Source organism: Copadichromis virginalis, linkage group LG23 (assembly GCF_057382275.1).
Source record: "Copadichromis virginalis isolate Kocher_CV1m ecotype Utaka linkage group LG23, C_Virginalis_male_GT1.1, whole genome shotgun sequence".
Classification (NCBI taxonomy): domain Eukaryota; kingdom Metazoa; phylum Chordata; class Actinopteri; order Cichliformes; family Cichlidae; genus Copadichromis; species Copadichromis virginalis.
The window spans coordinates 27221296-27236229 of NC_140639.1; the positions used below are offsets into that span (position 1 = coordinate 27221296).

The 14934-nt window shown below is 45.8% G+C and overlaps 1 protein-coding gene and 1 long non-coding RNA gene across 5 annotated transcripts in view; one reads left to right on the plus strand and one right to left on the minus strand.

Annotated features, from left to right (window-relative positions):
• Positions 1-10932, minus strand: part of zeb2b (zinc finger E-box binding homeobox 2b) — a 98320-nt gene extending 87388 nt beyond the window's left edge. For all 4 annotated transcript variants that reach the window (XM_085447333.1, XM_085447331.1, XM_085447332.1 and 1 more), the window contains exons 1-2: positions 10873-10932; positions 9317-9457 (exon numbers count right to left, since the gene is read on the minus strand). In XM_085447333.1, the coding sequence (XP_085303459.1) occupies positions 9317-9389 (73 nt within the window). In that variant the 5' untranslated portion in view covers positions 9390-9457; positions 10873-10932. The remainder of the gene's footprint in view (positions 1-9316; positions 9458-10872) is intronic.
• Positions 10933-10963: 31 nt separating this feature from the next.
• LOC146681062 (uncharacterized) lies at positions 10964-13545 on the plus strand. Its single transcript, XR_014917822.1, has 3 exons — positions 10964-11028; positions 11254-11488; positions 12952-13545. It is a non-coding gene; the product is annotated as an uncharacterized LOC146681062 (long non-coding RNA).
• The last annotated feature ends 1389 nt before the right edge of the window (positions 13546-14934 follow it).

Genomic DNA, 14934 nt, shown 5'->3' on the forward strand with positions numbered 1-14934 from the left:
AGGTTGTGAAACTGGCTCGGTGCGTAAATGACAGCTTTCTGGCAGCGCAGGAAGCCCTTTAGTGTGCCGTTTTCTATAAATACAAACATGGAAATATGAAAGGACACATGCAATACCTGGACCGCCGAGTGCAATTTGACTAATCCTTTACCACGCAGCCCTCGAGTACCTGCATGGCTACAAAGGCCACAAGCTGCACATTTGCATCGCTTCATCATCCCACACGTCTTTGAAGTCGGCTCGATACCTCTGTCCGTTATTCACCTCTGCGGCCTGTGGGCACGCCTCCCCCCCATGCCCGACTGTAATGTATGACCACAGATAAGGTCGTGAGGGGGTGTGTGAGAAAAAAGGCAGAGTACAAGGTCTGCTTTGATGGCCATGCTAATTCCAATACCCCTAAGTAGTAAGAATAACAAAGTGGTGGAGAATTTATCTCAGGAATGCCGGAGCAAGACGGCCAGGCGATAAGGAAGTAGCTTCCCTTGGGTGGGGGAGAAGTAATTAGAGACGGCTGACTGATTAGATGACTGACTGGGATGGATGGAAGTAGAGGTAAGGGGAAATGGACTGGTTGGGCGACACAAAGGTGGGGCGAGGAGCAAAAAGGAGAGTTAGATTCCCCCTGGTTGTTCATGTTTAGAGTTTAGGCACCGATCTAATGACTTGATAGTGCAACACAAGTCTAACCTGAAGGTTTTCCAACCAAAAATGAGAAGGGAAAACACAGAAGAGAAGAGGTGAACCCTTGACTTGATAGCTACCCCCTACGGAATTCGTAAGATTTTTGAAAACCCCAAAGAATAAACTCTCAGCGATGTACAAAAACATCCCCAGGCTATCAAGCGATAAAATGTTGACTCAACCAAAGACCAGGCTGTGTCTTAGACTGAGTCACAAGGCCAAGTATGAACTCGAGTCTTCATATCGGACCAGATCTAAGTTGTCTCCCGCAAGGTTTCTAGGTCAGGAAATACCCTTTCGTCCCAACAATCCAGCGTGAACAGCATGCCATAGCCAAAAGGTCTCATCGGATTTCTCAAGACCTCAAAAGCAAGCAGCAGCTACAACCACACAAACCTTGGGTTTATCACCTCATCATGACTTCTAAAGGTCGATAATAATTCAGCCTCAGAGCTTTTTCCAATCCAAAACCAGAATCGTGCTCTGACTCCTGAAAACCAAAACTGCAACCACAACCACAAAAAGTTCGACCCTGTCAAACCTAAGCCTCCAGCTCCAAAAATCCTTAATTTACCGTCATGTATTTTACACTCAAACCCACGAACTCTTTGCCAGACCACCTTGCCGAAAAACCTTGACCTGCGCTCTTGCCAGAAAAAGCTTTTTTCTGTTGCAGACCCCCCCATCCTGTTCTTCCTGCGTGTCAGAAAGGCTGAGGACAGGCCTGTCGGTGTGATTATCCCCCCTCTACCTGAGGAGGTGTTTGTTTGACATTCGTGTTTGACAGCGACGGGACATGAGGCGTTCAGGGGAGGGGGCTCCCTCTCCAGTCAGAACCCATTAACACGTGGATTCACCTCTCAGAGTCCACTGCCTGCACCACAGATGACATTTAAAAGGGGTGGGGAGGGTGCGCTCCCTGTCCGTGTTCCAGCTCTCCTTCGTGCCAAAAGGTTAAATGAACGTCTGAATAACAAGGAGGTCGGGGCAATTTCTGACCATCTCCCTCTTTGCGCTGCAACCTCCGGTTAAGAAGGTGCTTGATCAACAGCGAGATGAAAGTGAGTGAAATTTGTGCAACCGCAAAATGACCTAATTTTGTCCTAATCTCACTTGGCAATCTGGTGCAATTAAATTGAGATAACACATCTGAATTTACTTCCACGCAAGACGGGATTGGAGCTGGGAGGGGGGGAGACCGGAGCACAAAGAGAAGCGGACAGCAAGTCCTCGTTAGAAGGAAAGAAAAAAGAGGAAAAGGTAACAAGAGGGGCGCACTTAGGTGGCAGAGAAGCGGGACACCTTCTGAATAATAAACTATGGTAAGAAAGCGAGCCCCCTGATCAAATAGCATGTTCTATTATCCAGAATTAAAGGTGGGATGGAAGCACGAAGGCGAGCGCGGAAAAAGGGACCTAGATTTCCAGATGTCACCGTGCCTTAATCTGCCGATCTGTTATTGATTGTTCCACGCGGCCGTGACCTTGCCAGAAGAGCTCTTCCACCCGACAATCAAACATACATCAAAGAGTGTGTGTGTGTGTGTGTGTTTCCTACTAAATGTGTGTGTGTGTGAGAGAGTGTGTGTACATGTGGCAGCGAGCAGGCGCTTGCAGATCAGCAGCGCCGACATCAGAGCAGAAAAACTGGAGGCTCCTTTCAACACTTGTTTGCACAAAGGTGTCATCTCTGAAGCAGCTGCCGCCAAATAAAAAAAACGGGGAGAGAAGAAGAAGAAATGGGGAAAAAATTATTTTAATAGATTATTTCATGAAGCTGTGCCCTGCTTTACACTTGACAGCAGCAGCGATAAGTCACGCACGCGTGCTAGCACACGAGCTCAAAGCAGCTGTGAGGTGTTTGCTCTTTTGATTAAATCTATATTTGATTCTTTGTTGCTCTATTAAGACTCAATCTTGTTTGTTAAAAGCGCTTCATAATCGGAGCTGACGCCTCGCCTCCCCCCCATTATGATCGATATTTGTGGTGTGTGTGTGGGGGGGGACTCTGAGCCGCAGTAGTCGTGATGAATGTGCAGAGAAACGGGACATTTTAGAAGAGTTGCCGTGCACACAGACGGCGCTGTTAGAAAAAAGGAAGTCAGTGTTTTTTAAGTTGTCTTTCCTTTCTTTCTTTCTCTTCGTCTTCTTTTCTTTCTGTTTTTTGCCTCTCCTCGCCCCCCCCCCTCCTTCCTGTGTAATTATGAAATCTGAACGTTAGTTTACACCTGCTCAGCAACCTGTCGCCTGTCGCGCCCAGACTCCCTCGCAAATGGGAAAAAAGTCGTGGAAAGAATGTCGAAAAGCATTTTTAAAAAAAGAAAAAACAGAAAAATCACAGGCGTAGAAAATGCAACGACTGAATAAGTGCAAACAGCAGGAACGAGATGGAACGGATGGGCCAAATAAAGACTTTGCATCTTCACTTGAGAAAGACTCAAATGAGGCATGATATTTTTTTTAAGGGAAAAAAATGAGAAAATGCATGTTTTTTCCCTCCCTCCTCCTACCATCTTTCCTACGCGATGCATAAAACATGCCTGGGCTTAGGGTAAAGAGTGTAAATGAAAAGTCCAAATGCATGCAATTATTTGCCGGACCAGTGAAGTTTCAATTTCTGTGTTTGCTTTTTTTTTTTTATGTCCCCCCCAAAAAATGAGAGAGAAAAAACAAGAGGTGGAAGAAAACACGCATGGAGGCATGAAATAAAGTCAGGGAAGCAGGAGAAAGACATCTGAGTGCAACTTTTAGAGCGAGGAGGAGGGGGAGGGTGGAGGGGGAGTTGATAGGAGCTGTCAAATTCAGGGATGGTGGTGGTGGAATAAAAAAAAATAATAAGGAAGGAGGGGACAAGCCGGCTGCCACAAACACCTTGAAGTCTGTCACCTTTGCTCCATCTTTACTGCTGCCGCCGCCTTTACACCACCACAAACTGCCAGAGTCCAAGCAAACCGAGCTCGACCCTTACCGGCGGTTCAGGGAACAGATACAGTAAAAAGTTTTTTTTTTTAAAGAGTTGCTTTTCTTTGGTCTGACGTGTCATTGCAAGCGGGTTTAAAAGCATAAAGGCAAGTCAGAGAGGGGCAGAGTTGGCTCACTATTGGCTGATTCATGCCTCGGTGTTAGTCAGGCAACGGATCCCGGCCACCGCTCTCGCTTTCATCGTTCTTGGCAGTTGCTTCGTGTTTGTGTGAGTGTGCATCAGCCCAAATACATTCTGCATGAAAAAAAATATATATATGTGAGTCGAATTTTTTCAAAATTATGGGAATTTTATTTAACTAAACCCAGAAAACAAGAGAGGAGGAGGCGGCGGCAGGGATGGTCACAGCGCTCTCATGCAAAGCATTAACCCCTCCACCCCTGTTTTCTCCAACGCACGGGTTAATATCGTGGCTGCCTGGTAAGGCATTATCCAGAACCTCTCCGAACAAAAGGCCCCTTTTGCAAACAGACTCGTATTCCTCTCTCTCTCTCTCACCCCCCCCCCCCCCCCCCCCCCATCCACCACCACCACCAACAAGCCCCAGTGTCCAAAGGTGTTTGCTGAAGTAAATCTGCCTAAATCCTGCGCAGCTTGGGCCAGTAGGGAGGGAGGGAAGGTGTACCGATAATCCTTCTTCTTAACCGAAAAGAAAGAGGAAAGAAAAAAAATAAAGAGAGGAAAGTTGTGGGTGAGGAAGGGATGAAAGGAAAACTGAAATCCAGATCACATGATACCCCCGCCTCTCCATCCATCCAACACTTTACAGCTCTGGCAATCCGACGATAACAGATAAATAATTAAAGACTGCGGCTACTATTTTATTTATTTATTTGAATTCACGTGCAAAGTTGCCGAGAAGTTGGTGCCAAACAGAGGAAGAAGAAGCAGAGGGAAAAAAAGCGCATCGTGCAGACACCTGCTCCCGACTCTTATCTCCTTCTTTGTGCACAATCCAATCGGTCGCAGCCAGGATCTTTTTCTTTTTTTTATACCTCTCTCTTCTTCTCCTCCTTCTTCTTAAGTGTGAGTGGCCACGAATAGTGTGGGCATCTCGTAACACTATCTGTCTGTCAGGAGGGGCCCGGGGACCCTTGCAATGGAGTAAGGGAGGCTATAAAAGGCTTGTAACCAGGGGACAACCAACAAACAACCACAAACACCCTAGTTATTTCTCTCCCACCACCCACCCACCTCTAGTTTTCCCCCCTTTCCTCGTCTCCCTTTTTTCTCTCCTCTCTCTCTCTCTCTCTCGCCCCCCTTTTCATCTCAGGCCCTTTTTTTTCTTCCTGATGCTGAATGCAAATGTGCGAGCCCTGCTGCTGGCGGCGAAAGGGGCTGAATTGTGATTAAGAGGGAGAAGAAGGAGGAGAAGAAGAAGGAGAAGAAGAAGGAGGAGAAGAGGAGCTCCTTTTCTTTGTTCCCCCCCACCCCTCTCTACTCTCCTCTTCCTCCCTCCCTCCTCCTCCCCCCGGGGGGATGTTTACCAGGAGAGACGCGGCGGATCAGATATGAAAGGCATTCAGGTCAGCATTGATGTGAGCGAAAGTGAAATCGTACCTAAGGCATTCCAAAGACCCGCGGTGTCAGGGGGTCCGGGCTCGCCGTGCCTCTGTGAGTGTGTGTTCTCTGGCCGCCAGGCGGAAAAAATATCTCCACACAAGTAGGCAGGGCGGTCGAGGAGGAAGGAGGAAGAAGAGGAGGAAGGAGTTTTTTTGGTTTTTTTAAGAAAAGAAGTGTAAAAAAAATGCCTTTTTTCCCCTGGGGTGTGTGGTGCGTGTGTGTGTGTGTCTGTGTGTGTGTGTGTGTGTGGGGGGGGGGGGGGGGGGGGGGGGGATATAATAATAAAAATTAAAAGAAGGTGGAGGAGGGAATTGATGAAAGTTTGCTGTCCTGCGTTTAGGATGAAGGTGAGATGATCATTAGCTTCTACCTCTCCAAATATGTGTGTGTGTGTTGGGGGGGGGGGGGGGGGGGGGTACAGCCACAAGCCATGCTATTTGCTTTTATCTGCCTTATCAAAGCATGAAAAAAAAGAGGAAGAAGTCGAAGAAAAAAAACGTGCATGTGCTGCAGCCCGAGCAACATTCCTGATTTAATTCCTGGTGGAAAGCACACGCTAAGAGGAGCAGACATCACACCGCATCTCCGAAATAAATCCCAATCACAGGAATTTTATAAGGAATAAAAAGTCCCTCCTTTTCTATTTTCCTTTGAATATATTTTTGTTTATGTTTTTGCTTTTCCTCCCTCCACAGCAATCTCATTCACAGATATATTTAGCTCCGTGCAGGAGGAATATCGGGCCTCTCGATGCCGAAGCAGTGCAGTGACAGGCAGGAGGCTCGGAGGAGTCGTCCCTGCCTGATGTCATCATTTCACTTAAAGAAAATAACGCACAGCTGAACTCTTTCTCTCTGTCCTTTCTTTCTTTCTTCTCCTGCTCTGTCTGCTGGTGCACAACAATCGCCAGCCCGTATGGGAATGGCAGCAGTGAATGGCGTGCCGTGGACACCCCCAGCCCCCCCCCTTGTTCGCCACTATTGACGGTATAAACATGTAAATGAAACACATTACCGCTGACAATCAATTGTCCGCGAGCGCCCCGTGAAACCTCCTCCTCCTCACCCCCAACCTCTTCCTTCTCTTTTTGCTTAGTCGCCCTCACCCCCCTAAATTTTTGACTGCAGATGCTCCAAACACAACTTTAAAAAAAACAAGCAGAATAGAAGAAGAATAAAAAGATGGTTTCTTCCTCCATTTTACTCATAAATATGTGACAACATTCGCACAACTGAGGAGAAAGAGTCAGCAATAGATAGAGAGCAGGATTCGGACTGCTTCGGATTATGTAATAGGAGTATTTTGGAGGGCGAAGAATCACCGAAAAAGAAAAAAAGAAAAGGAAAAAAGAAAGCAGGATGGGAAAAGCACCTGCAACATCTGCAACATGTGTGTTTCCTCCTTCCTCCTCTCCTCGTGCAGGGAGTCCAAACTGCAAAAACAGAGTCGAGCTTTTCGTGGTTTCTTTTTTGTTTTTGATGCTGGTTGAGTAATAAGAAAATAAGGACAGGTGTGTGTATGTCCGTGTGTGTGTGTGTGTGTGAGTGTGTGTGCTGTCACAGCTGGATGTGACAAGCAACACCTGGCGAAGGCCAAACTCTCAAACGCTTCACGCTGCTGAGATCGAGTTTCACAGCAGGAAGAAGAGACCCTCTCTCTCTCTTCTCCCTCTCTCTGCGGTGGTTCTAACAGTCGTGTGAGAATAAAAAAATGTCATTTCTGCGCTTTTTCATAAAAAATATTTTCCTCGGAAATCTGCAAGAGAGGCGGGTTTTTTTTGGGAGAGGGATAAGTGGCGAACTGCGCTGTTAAATACCACATGACGTGAGAGCGAGCGCAGCAACTCCAACCCTGAAGGCCAACAGTCATCTGGAGGAGAATGTCAAAGAGGGGCTCCAAGAAAGCGCTCCACCGAAGAAGAGGAGGAGGAGGAGGAAGGGGTGTGTGTGTGTGTGTTATTTCTATTTTTAAAAAAATAGTAAAAAAAAAACATAACAAAACAGGTGGCACACAAATTAGAATTAGCGCACCGCCGCCTCAGAGACACCAGCTCTAATTCAACGTATATCGCATTTGTGTACATTCATCTGATTTGCCAGTTAGTGCGCCTAACTCGACATCCATCTGCTGGAATATTTAGCATTCCTCCTTCTTCTTCTTCTTCATTTTTAAATCTGTGTTTTGTTTTTAAGTGTGGCAGCCGAGCCGTAAACAAACCGCCATCCCCTCCGAGCGACCCGAGCCCGGGCAGGAAGAGGACAGAGAGGAGAGAGTGGCCAAGCCTCAATAAGCCTCTGAATTCCCAGAGGAGGGGGGTTGGGGGGGGTGGGGGGGTGAGGGGTTGAGGAGTGAGGAGGAAGAAGGGAATAGTAGGGGGGGGGGGTGTCATCAGAGAGGGCTTGTTTGACTTTTTTTTTTTAATAAATGTACTTTCTTTTAAAATAAGGAAAGAAGAAGAAGAAGAAGACGGGAATACGCTGCATGCTTTCCCTACAACGGATAAAAATAATCTCCCTGCAGCCGTGCCAGAGCTCCGTCAGGTTTAAGGGTGTGAAAATGATATTTGTGCTCCTATTATTATTATTATTATTTTTATTTCCTTTTTAACCAAAACAGGTGGCCAAGGCTAAAATGCACACACACACACACACACACACACCATCACATCTCTTCCGTCCTTGTTATTCCATCTTGCCGCAGATCCAGAACGTGAGAGATCTCCTGCACTGTTGTGAGGCTCTTTAAGCGTGGAACAAAATGCTTGTCTGCCATCGATTGTGCGGGATCAATAAGTGAAATCTGATCTAGATAAATAACCTGTGGGGGCACAGTTTTCTCTCTCTCTCTGTCTTTCCTTTCTTTTAAAATTAAAAACTGCAAATAAAAACCTGCTGAATCACACACACTTACACACACACACACACACTCTCTCTGAGCCTGTATGGAATAATCAGGAATAACGGGGGCCAGGAAATGTCACTGCAGATTTGCCTCTTGTGGGGAAAAGTGTGGTGCAGTCAAATGGAGGAAGAAAAGCAACAAATCTCCACCTCCAGCGCTCCCCAGTCCAGACCCAATTAATGTCCAGCATTTATCGGACATGTCACCCTATTTATACAAGCCTCTCGTGCTGCCTTCACTTACTGATAGGAAAATAAAGTTGTTGTTGTTGTTGTTGTTTTTTTAATCGTTTAAAAAAAATTCAAAAAAGGAAAAAAGTGAACCAGAGAAGCCAAGTGCCACCTCCTGTGAGATATGTCCCGGAAAAGCAGCGACAGTGAGGCGTTCAAAGACTTCGAAAAATACTAATGAAAAAGAAAGAATATAAAGGCCCATTAGCGTGGATTTATTATAGAAATAGAGGGGGAAAGTGTGTGTGTGTTTTTGTGTGTGGTGGTCACGGAGTGCCAGCGCGTGGATTAAAAACTCAAAGTCACAAGACTGGACTGTTTTTTCCTCCACAGCCAGTGACCGCTACACTCAGGCAGACACTCAGTCCTCCCCCATGGCCGATTTTTCTTGTCTTTTCTCTTTTTTTCCCCAAAGAGAAAGCAGCCGGCAACCGCCAAACTTTCCAACATCCACAAGTTTATTCTCACTATTTAACATTTTTGGACTTTTCTTTTGTTTTGTTTTTTTCAACACAAGCCTCCTGACAATCTTCACCCCCTCCACCCTCCCCCTCGCTTCACCACAATTAAAAGCCGCTATTATTTCAAATTATAAATAACTAAAAAAAATAAAATAAAATAAAAAAAGGACAGAGAAACTGAATCCTAGGACGCATTTACGCACACTTTCTCTCCCGGGGTAACGCTCTCTTTACATCCACGCGTAAAAACTAAATAAAGTAAATAGTCATAATAATTTATTTTTTAAGCCCGAATGAACGCGGACTCTCTCTCTCTCTCTCTCACACACACACACACACCCCTGAACCGCAGCGAGAAGCCTTGAAAGCGGGCTTACATCCAAAGATACCACCACCTCTACACTACACACACACACACACACACACAACCACCACCATCACTAACACCACAACAACAACAGCAGCAGCTTTGCGTCCCGTCATCTTTTCTCTTACCGTTTTTCCGTCTCGGGTTGGCTTGTTTTCGCCTCTTACACCTGGGGCCATCCGCCATGATCTCCTGCTTCATTGATAAGTGTGTGTGTGGGATCAGATGGCAGCTCGCATGGACTCGATTCCTTGATTTCAGCTTGAGATCTGAAAACACACACAGACACACACACCAGCACCAACAATGTGAGTTGGGGTGAAGGGAAGGAGGAGGTAGTGGTGGTGGTGGTGAAGTAGTAGAAGGAGGAGGAGGAGGGGTGTGAGAGTGATCCACATCCACTTGCGCCCCGGACGAGAAGCTGAAAATGCGTGTTGGATCGGAGGGACAGATCGTTTCAAAGAGAGAGAGGAGGAAAGAAAAAATGGGAGAAATAGGGGAAAGGAAGGAGAGGAGAGGAGCGGTGAGGTGGAGGGTGGGGGGGAGATCCGTGTCCGTCTAATTTAGATTTTCAGCTGATCGGCTCAGAGATCAGGGCTGAGGACGAGAAGCGGAATTCTTCTTATTTAAAATCAGGAAAGTTTCACAGCCCGCTCTCTACCTCCTCCTCTCCGTTGTAAGCAAAATATTTAAAAAAAATCCACTTCTTTTAATTAAACTTCAAAACAATCATTTTCTAGTTTTTTGCGCTTTTTTAGGGAGAACAAACTCACATTTCAGTCACTCTGTTCTTTTAAAAACGGAGGGCTTTCCCTGGGATTTAAAAGTCACGCAACACCCGATAAACACTTGAGCAAAAATTGCTCTTTCAGGTTTAATAAAGTGAATCCAAACTCTGCTAATAAATAACAGATGGACGGGGGGGGGGGGGGGGGGGGGAGAGAGAGATAATTGTTCAAATGTGCCAAAAGAAGAAGAAGAAGAAAGAGGAGAGAGGAAAGAAAGCTTTAAGGCACAAATGGCGCATAAACATAAAAGTAGAAGAAGCGATTAGAGCCAAATTGCGCGTTTCGCCTGCGAATCTATCAGCGCAAATCGCCGTTACTGGGAAAAGTGGGTATTGGAGTGGAGAGCTGAGTGAGCGAGCGAGTGGGAGAAATGGTTCAAATAAGATCCAGAACGAGAGGAAATAAATAAATGAATAAAAATAACAAAGACACCCGTACGGAATCGCCTTTTTTTTCTCCGGGTCTCCGGGGCTGTGCGGCGACAGACGCCCGACAAAAAGCAGCTTCTCCCCGACTGTCACAACCCCGCAGGACGCCTCTACAGGACACCGCGGAGGGAGACGGCGAGCAGAGCGCAGGGAGGCGTGTGTCTGCGTGTGTGTGTGGGAAAAATGTAAAAAGCGGATGGATTTTTTTTCCTTTAAAGAAAATAAAATAAATAATTTTTTTAAACCCAAGCGCACCTTTCTCCACCTGCGCAGGTAAGTCGAAGTTTCGGAGCTCCCAAACTCTGGCGCGAGCGCGTGGAAGTTGTAATATCCGACACAATTTGTCCGCGAGACAGCGAGCGACAGCGCGAGAGCGACAGAGAGAGAGAGAAAGAGAGAGAGCGCGAGAGAGGAGGAATATAAAAGAAAAAAAGAGTGGAAATGATAGAAAAGTAAGGATGCACATACCTGCTCGGCTCTGTTTTTTCTCTTTTGGGTTTTTCTTTTTGTTGTTTTGTTCTTTTTTTTTTTTTTTGCTTTTTTTTTTTAAAGGAGGGTCCAGAGGCTTCTTTTTGCGGGGAAGAGGAGCTGCGAGGACGGGCTGATAGCGGGAGCTTGGCGGCGGTGAGCGGGTCCTGTTCCACCGGTGTTGATAAAGCCTTAGAAATAAAAGCCTTAGAAATAGTTGGGAGGAGGGAGGGACCGCTATTCCTGCTAGGGCAGGTTTACAACTGATGTCTTACACCCACTCCAGGAAACAAACCTGGGTAGGGACTGACGTGTTACGCCTCTTCTAATGACATTTTTTTTCCCTTTCCACCTCCTTTTCTTTGCCGTGCAAACACACAGAGAGAGGAGAAGCCCCCTGAAACGCACGCCACCTATCTTCACGGGAGGGGATAATTGAGGAGAGCCAAACGTGAGCATCTTTCTGGGCTCAAGTTCCCCCCCTCTCTCTCTCTACCCTCCCTCCCTCTCTCTCTTCTTCTTCGTCTTCTTTTTTTCCCTTTTTTCTTCTTCTTATTTTTTTGGAGCGTGAAACCAACTATGTCGGGCTTCGACACGGAGTAAGAACCAGGCGACAGTGAGTGTACTTCTTTTTTTAACCCCTGTCTTCTGAGTGTTTGTGTTGCAGAGAGAAGATAGGTGGAGGAGGTGAGGTGGTGGTGGTTGGGGGAGGGGGGGCAAAAGGAAAAAAAACTCATAAGGATGATTCATTTTTATATGTGTTCGCTCGTGGAAATGTGTGCCTGTTGTTAGGAGTAATGTGGTTTAAGTCGCAGAAACAGGAGAGGGATGCTGGAGCTGGGGGGGGGGGGGGGGGGGGGGGGGCAGTTACATGTGTTCTGTATTTAATTATTATTATTATTATTATTATTATTATTATTATTATTATTTTGTAATTGGCTGCAAAAGATTGGCGGATGTTCGGTTTTTATTTACGCTGTAAATATGTAAATTTGGTGAAAACGCAGCTTTTCCTCAATTTTATTAGTTTTTGGGTTCTGAAAAAATGTTTTCGTTTTTTAGTTAAAAATGTTAGAAATGATCATTTTCTTGTTTTCGGCTCGTCTTAATTCTTTTATTTTTTTTCCCTCATATTTATTTTTTGATCCTTTTGGAACAAGTTTTATTCTTTTTTTGCGGTTCGTTTCTGGAGGTGTGTTTAAATCAATGCACCTGCGCGCAAACTCGGCGCATTATCCAACTTAAAAAACTGAAAATAAAACACGAAAAAAAATAGTCCCATGTTTGCCGGTTTGCAGGAGTCCTCGCCGTTTGTTCCCCCGATGCTTGCCGCGCAGCCTCGGCGCGTGTGTGAAGGCAGGGGGGGAAATCATTGCATTTTTTTCTGTTTGTTTGTTTTTATTTAAAAAAAATAAATAAAAAAAAGACCCCAACTGGAATAAAGTGAGTGTGATGTCACACCGCCACAGCCGCACGAGCCCGCGCAGGAATATCAGAGGAATATTCCGGGATGGTTCGAGTGATTTTTCCCTCTCTGTCTGTGTGTGTGTTTCTGGACGCCACTTAACAGGATGAATCCCGCATTTATTACAGAAGTCAACCATCTCTGCACCACTCACAGAGAGAGAGAGAGAGAGAAAGAGAGAGAGAGGGAGGGAGAGAGGGAGGAAGCTCCACCTTTGCAGTGCTCTGATTGGTTATGTAAATAAAGCATTATTTTGCGTCCTGTCCTCCCTGCAGTTCGCCACTGTATGGCTAATTAAATCATCAATCAAGGGGCTGAACTGGATGATTTACCCCCACCTCACCTCAACCTCCCCATCACCTCCACCACCTCCACCCCTATGCCCCCCCCCCCCCCCCCAACACTCACACCAAAAAAACAAAACAAAAACATCAGATGTTGCAAAAGAAACTTTTGCATAGAAACCCCTCCTCTGTGTTATTGTTATTATTATTATTGTTGTTGTTGTCTGCAAGGAGAGGAAGTGTCCTCTCTCTCTCATTATTTTTGTTTTTCTGTATTTTTTTAATCACTTCCATCGTTTCTTCTCGTCTCCTTCCTTAAACCCTGATGAGGATGATGTCGTAGGAGGAAGACAAGGAACCTGAGCATGACGAGGACCAGCGAAGCTGCTTCGCCCCCCGTTGCTGTTGCTGCTCGGGGTCCAGAGTGGTTCTGGTTCCGGGTGAATTGTTGTCACGTGTAATTTGCTACCACGGTGTAAACCAAGCAGTCACGCCATAATCCCCCCACCCCACCCCCTTTTTCCTCCTCTTTCACTCTCTCTCTTACACACACACACACACACTTGAACCGCAGCTCCAACTCTGCCCCCACTGAGTGGCACCTCTCCCACACCCCCACCCCTCCATCGTCCGTGGGGCCACCACATATTCACCGTGAAAACGGATTACAGTCGGTGTGTGACCTATAGGGGGACCTTGTGCTTAATGAATATATTGGTTTCAATGAAGGGAGGGGAGGGGAAGGGGGGGGGGGGGGTACCCGAAACAACACATGCATGATTCATCATTTTGTGTGTGTGCGCATTACCTGCAGAATAAAAAGTGTGAGATAACTGTGCAGGTTTGAAGTGAAAATGATCAAAACGTGTGTTTTTTATGGCTTTTTTTCTTTTCTGGAAATAAAAACAAGAACATTTCGCAGCACATTACCCGCTGTTGCTTTTTCTTTTGGCTTTCTTTCTTTCTTTTTTCTGTTGTTCCTCCTTCCTGAAGTTGAATTGTTGCCCCAGAAAAATCAATAAGTGGGAAATTCACTTGGGTTTTAATGGTTTTTAATGTCCGACGCCTAAATTGGAGCTCTGCAGTTCTGCAGCTGCCCGCCTCAGGCGTGACTGCTGATTACGAGATTATAATCCTAATTTTCTCTCCCAGCCTCAGTGTGTGTGTGTGTGGGAGAGAGAGAGAAGGCCCACTTTTAGTTTTTTTCGACGGTGTAAACACACAAAGACAGCAGTGCAGAGGCTTCTGCAGGAACGTCTCGCAGTATTTGGAGGATCTGTCGGTCTAATTACGGCTTCTGTTTGTGCGACTGCTGAGCAGTCGGGTTACGCTCGCTGTCAGCTGCTGTTACAAAAAAAAGAGAGAGAGAAAAAACCCTCCGTGTTAATAATAACAAACGTCACTCATAGGATGCAATTTTGAGATCACAGGCGGCGAACGGGGGAGGTCAGAGGTCAAAGCAGCTGACTTTTAGTGGGTTTTCTGCAGATCGTTTTTGCCCACAGCGACTGAGTCCTCAGAAGATTTCACGTAAACGACCACAAATCAAACCTACAAAAGGCGGCGTATTTACCGCTAATGGGGCAGGAGAAAAAAATCAGCAATAAGAAGCCGAATCAGAGGCAGAGATGCGTGCTGTGCTTCAAGCAAAAAAATTCAAAATAAATAAAATAATAATAAGAAAAAGCACTTTGCTGGAATTAAAGAAGAATCTGTGATAGACGCTATTCGGTGTTACTTTCACCCGATGCTGCGAACTTCCTGCTCTAGAAGAAGCGTGCAGGGAGTCCGTCTGTAACAAGCTGACCTGTTAGACACGTTCGTGCACTTGCGGCTTAACTTCTGTCCGTGCAGGTATCCTTTGAGAAGTGATCCTCTTACAGCTTACTTTTAAACCCCACCCTTATTCTCAAAAGCTTTTACAAACATGGAATCTTTTTCTCTTTTTTTGCCTTGTGAAAATTTAATCTGCAATCTCTCTGAAAGAAAACAGAGACTACACACACACACACACACACACACACACACACACACACACACACACATATGTGCTAATATTTACTTCTCCTCTGGCTTCCAATTGTTCAATCAATCAAGGTTTTGTTTTAGGTTTGTAAAAATTTGCATGTGATTTTGTCCTTTGAAAATATTAATTTGCATACCTCTGTCAGTGTAAATGTGTTTGTACTTATATTAATTTCTACTCGGTGCTCACACACCCCACACACACGATGAGGGATCTGTCAGCAGCAGTCTGAGGTTCAGTATTTTTGCCCGGGGACGCTCCGACCTCTCGATTAGAAGACGGCTAGA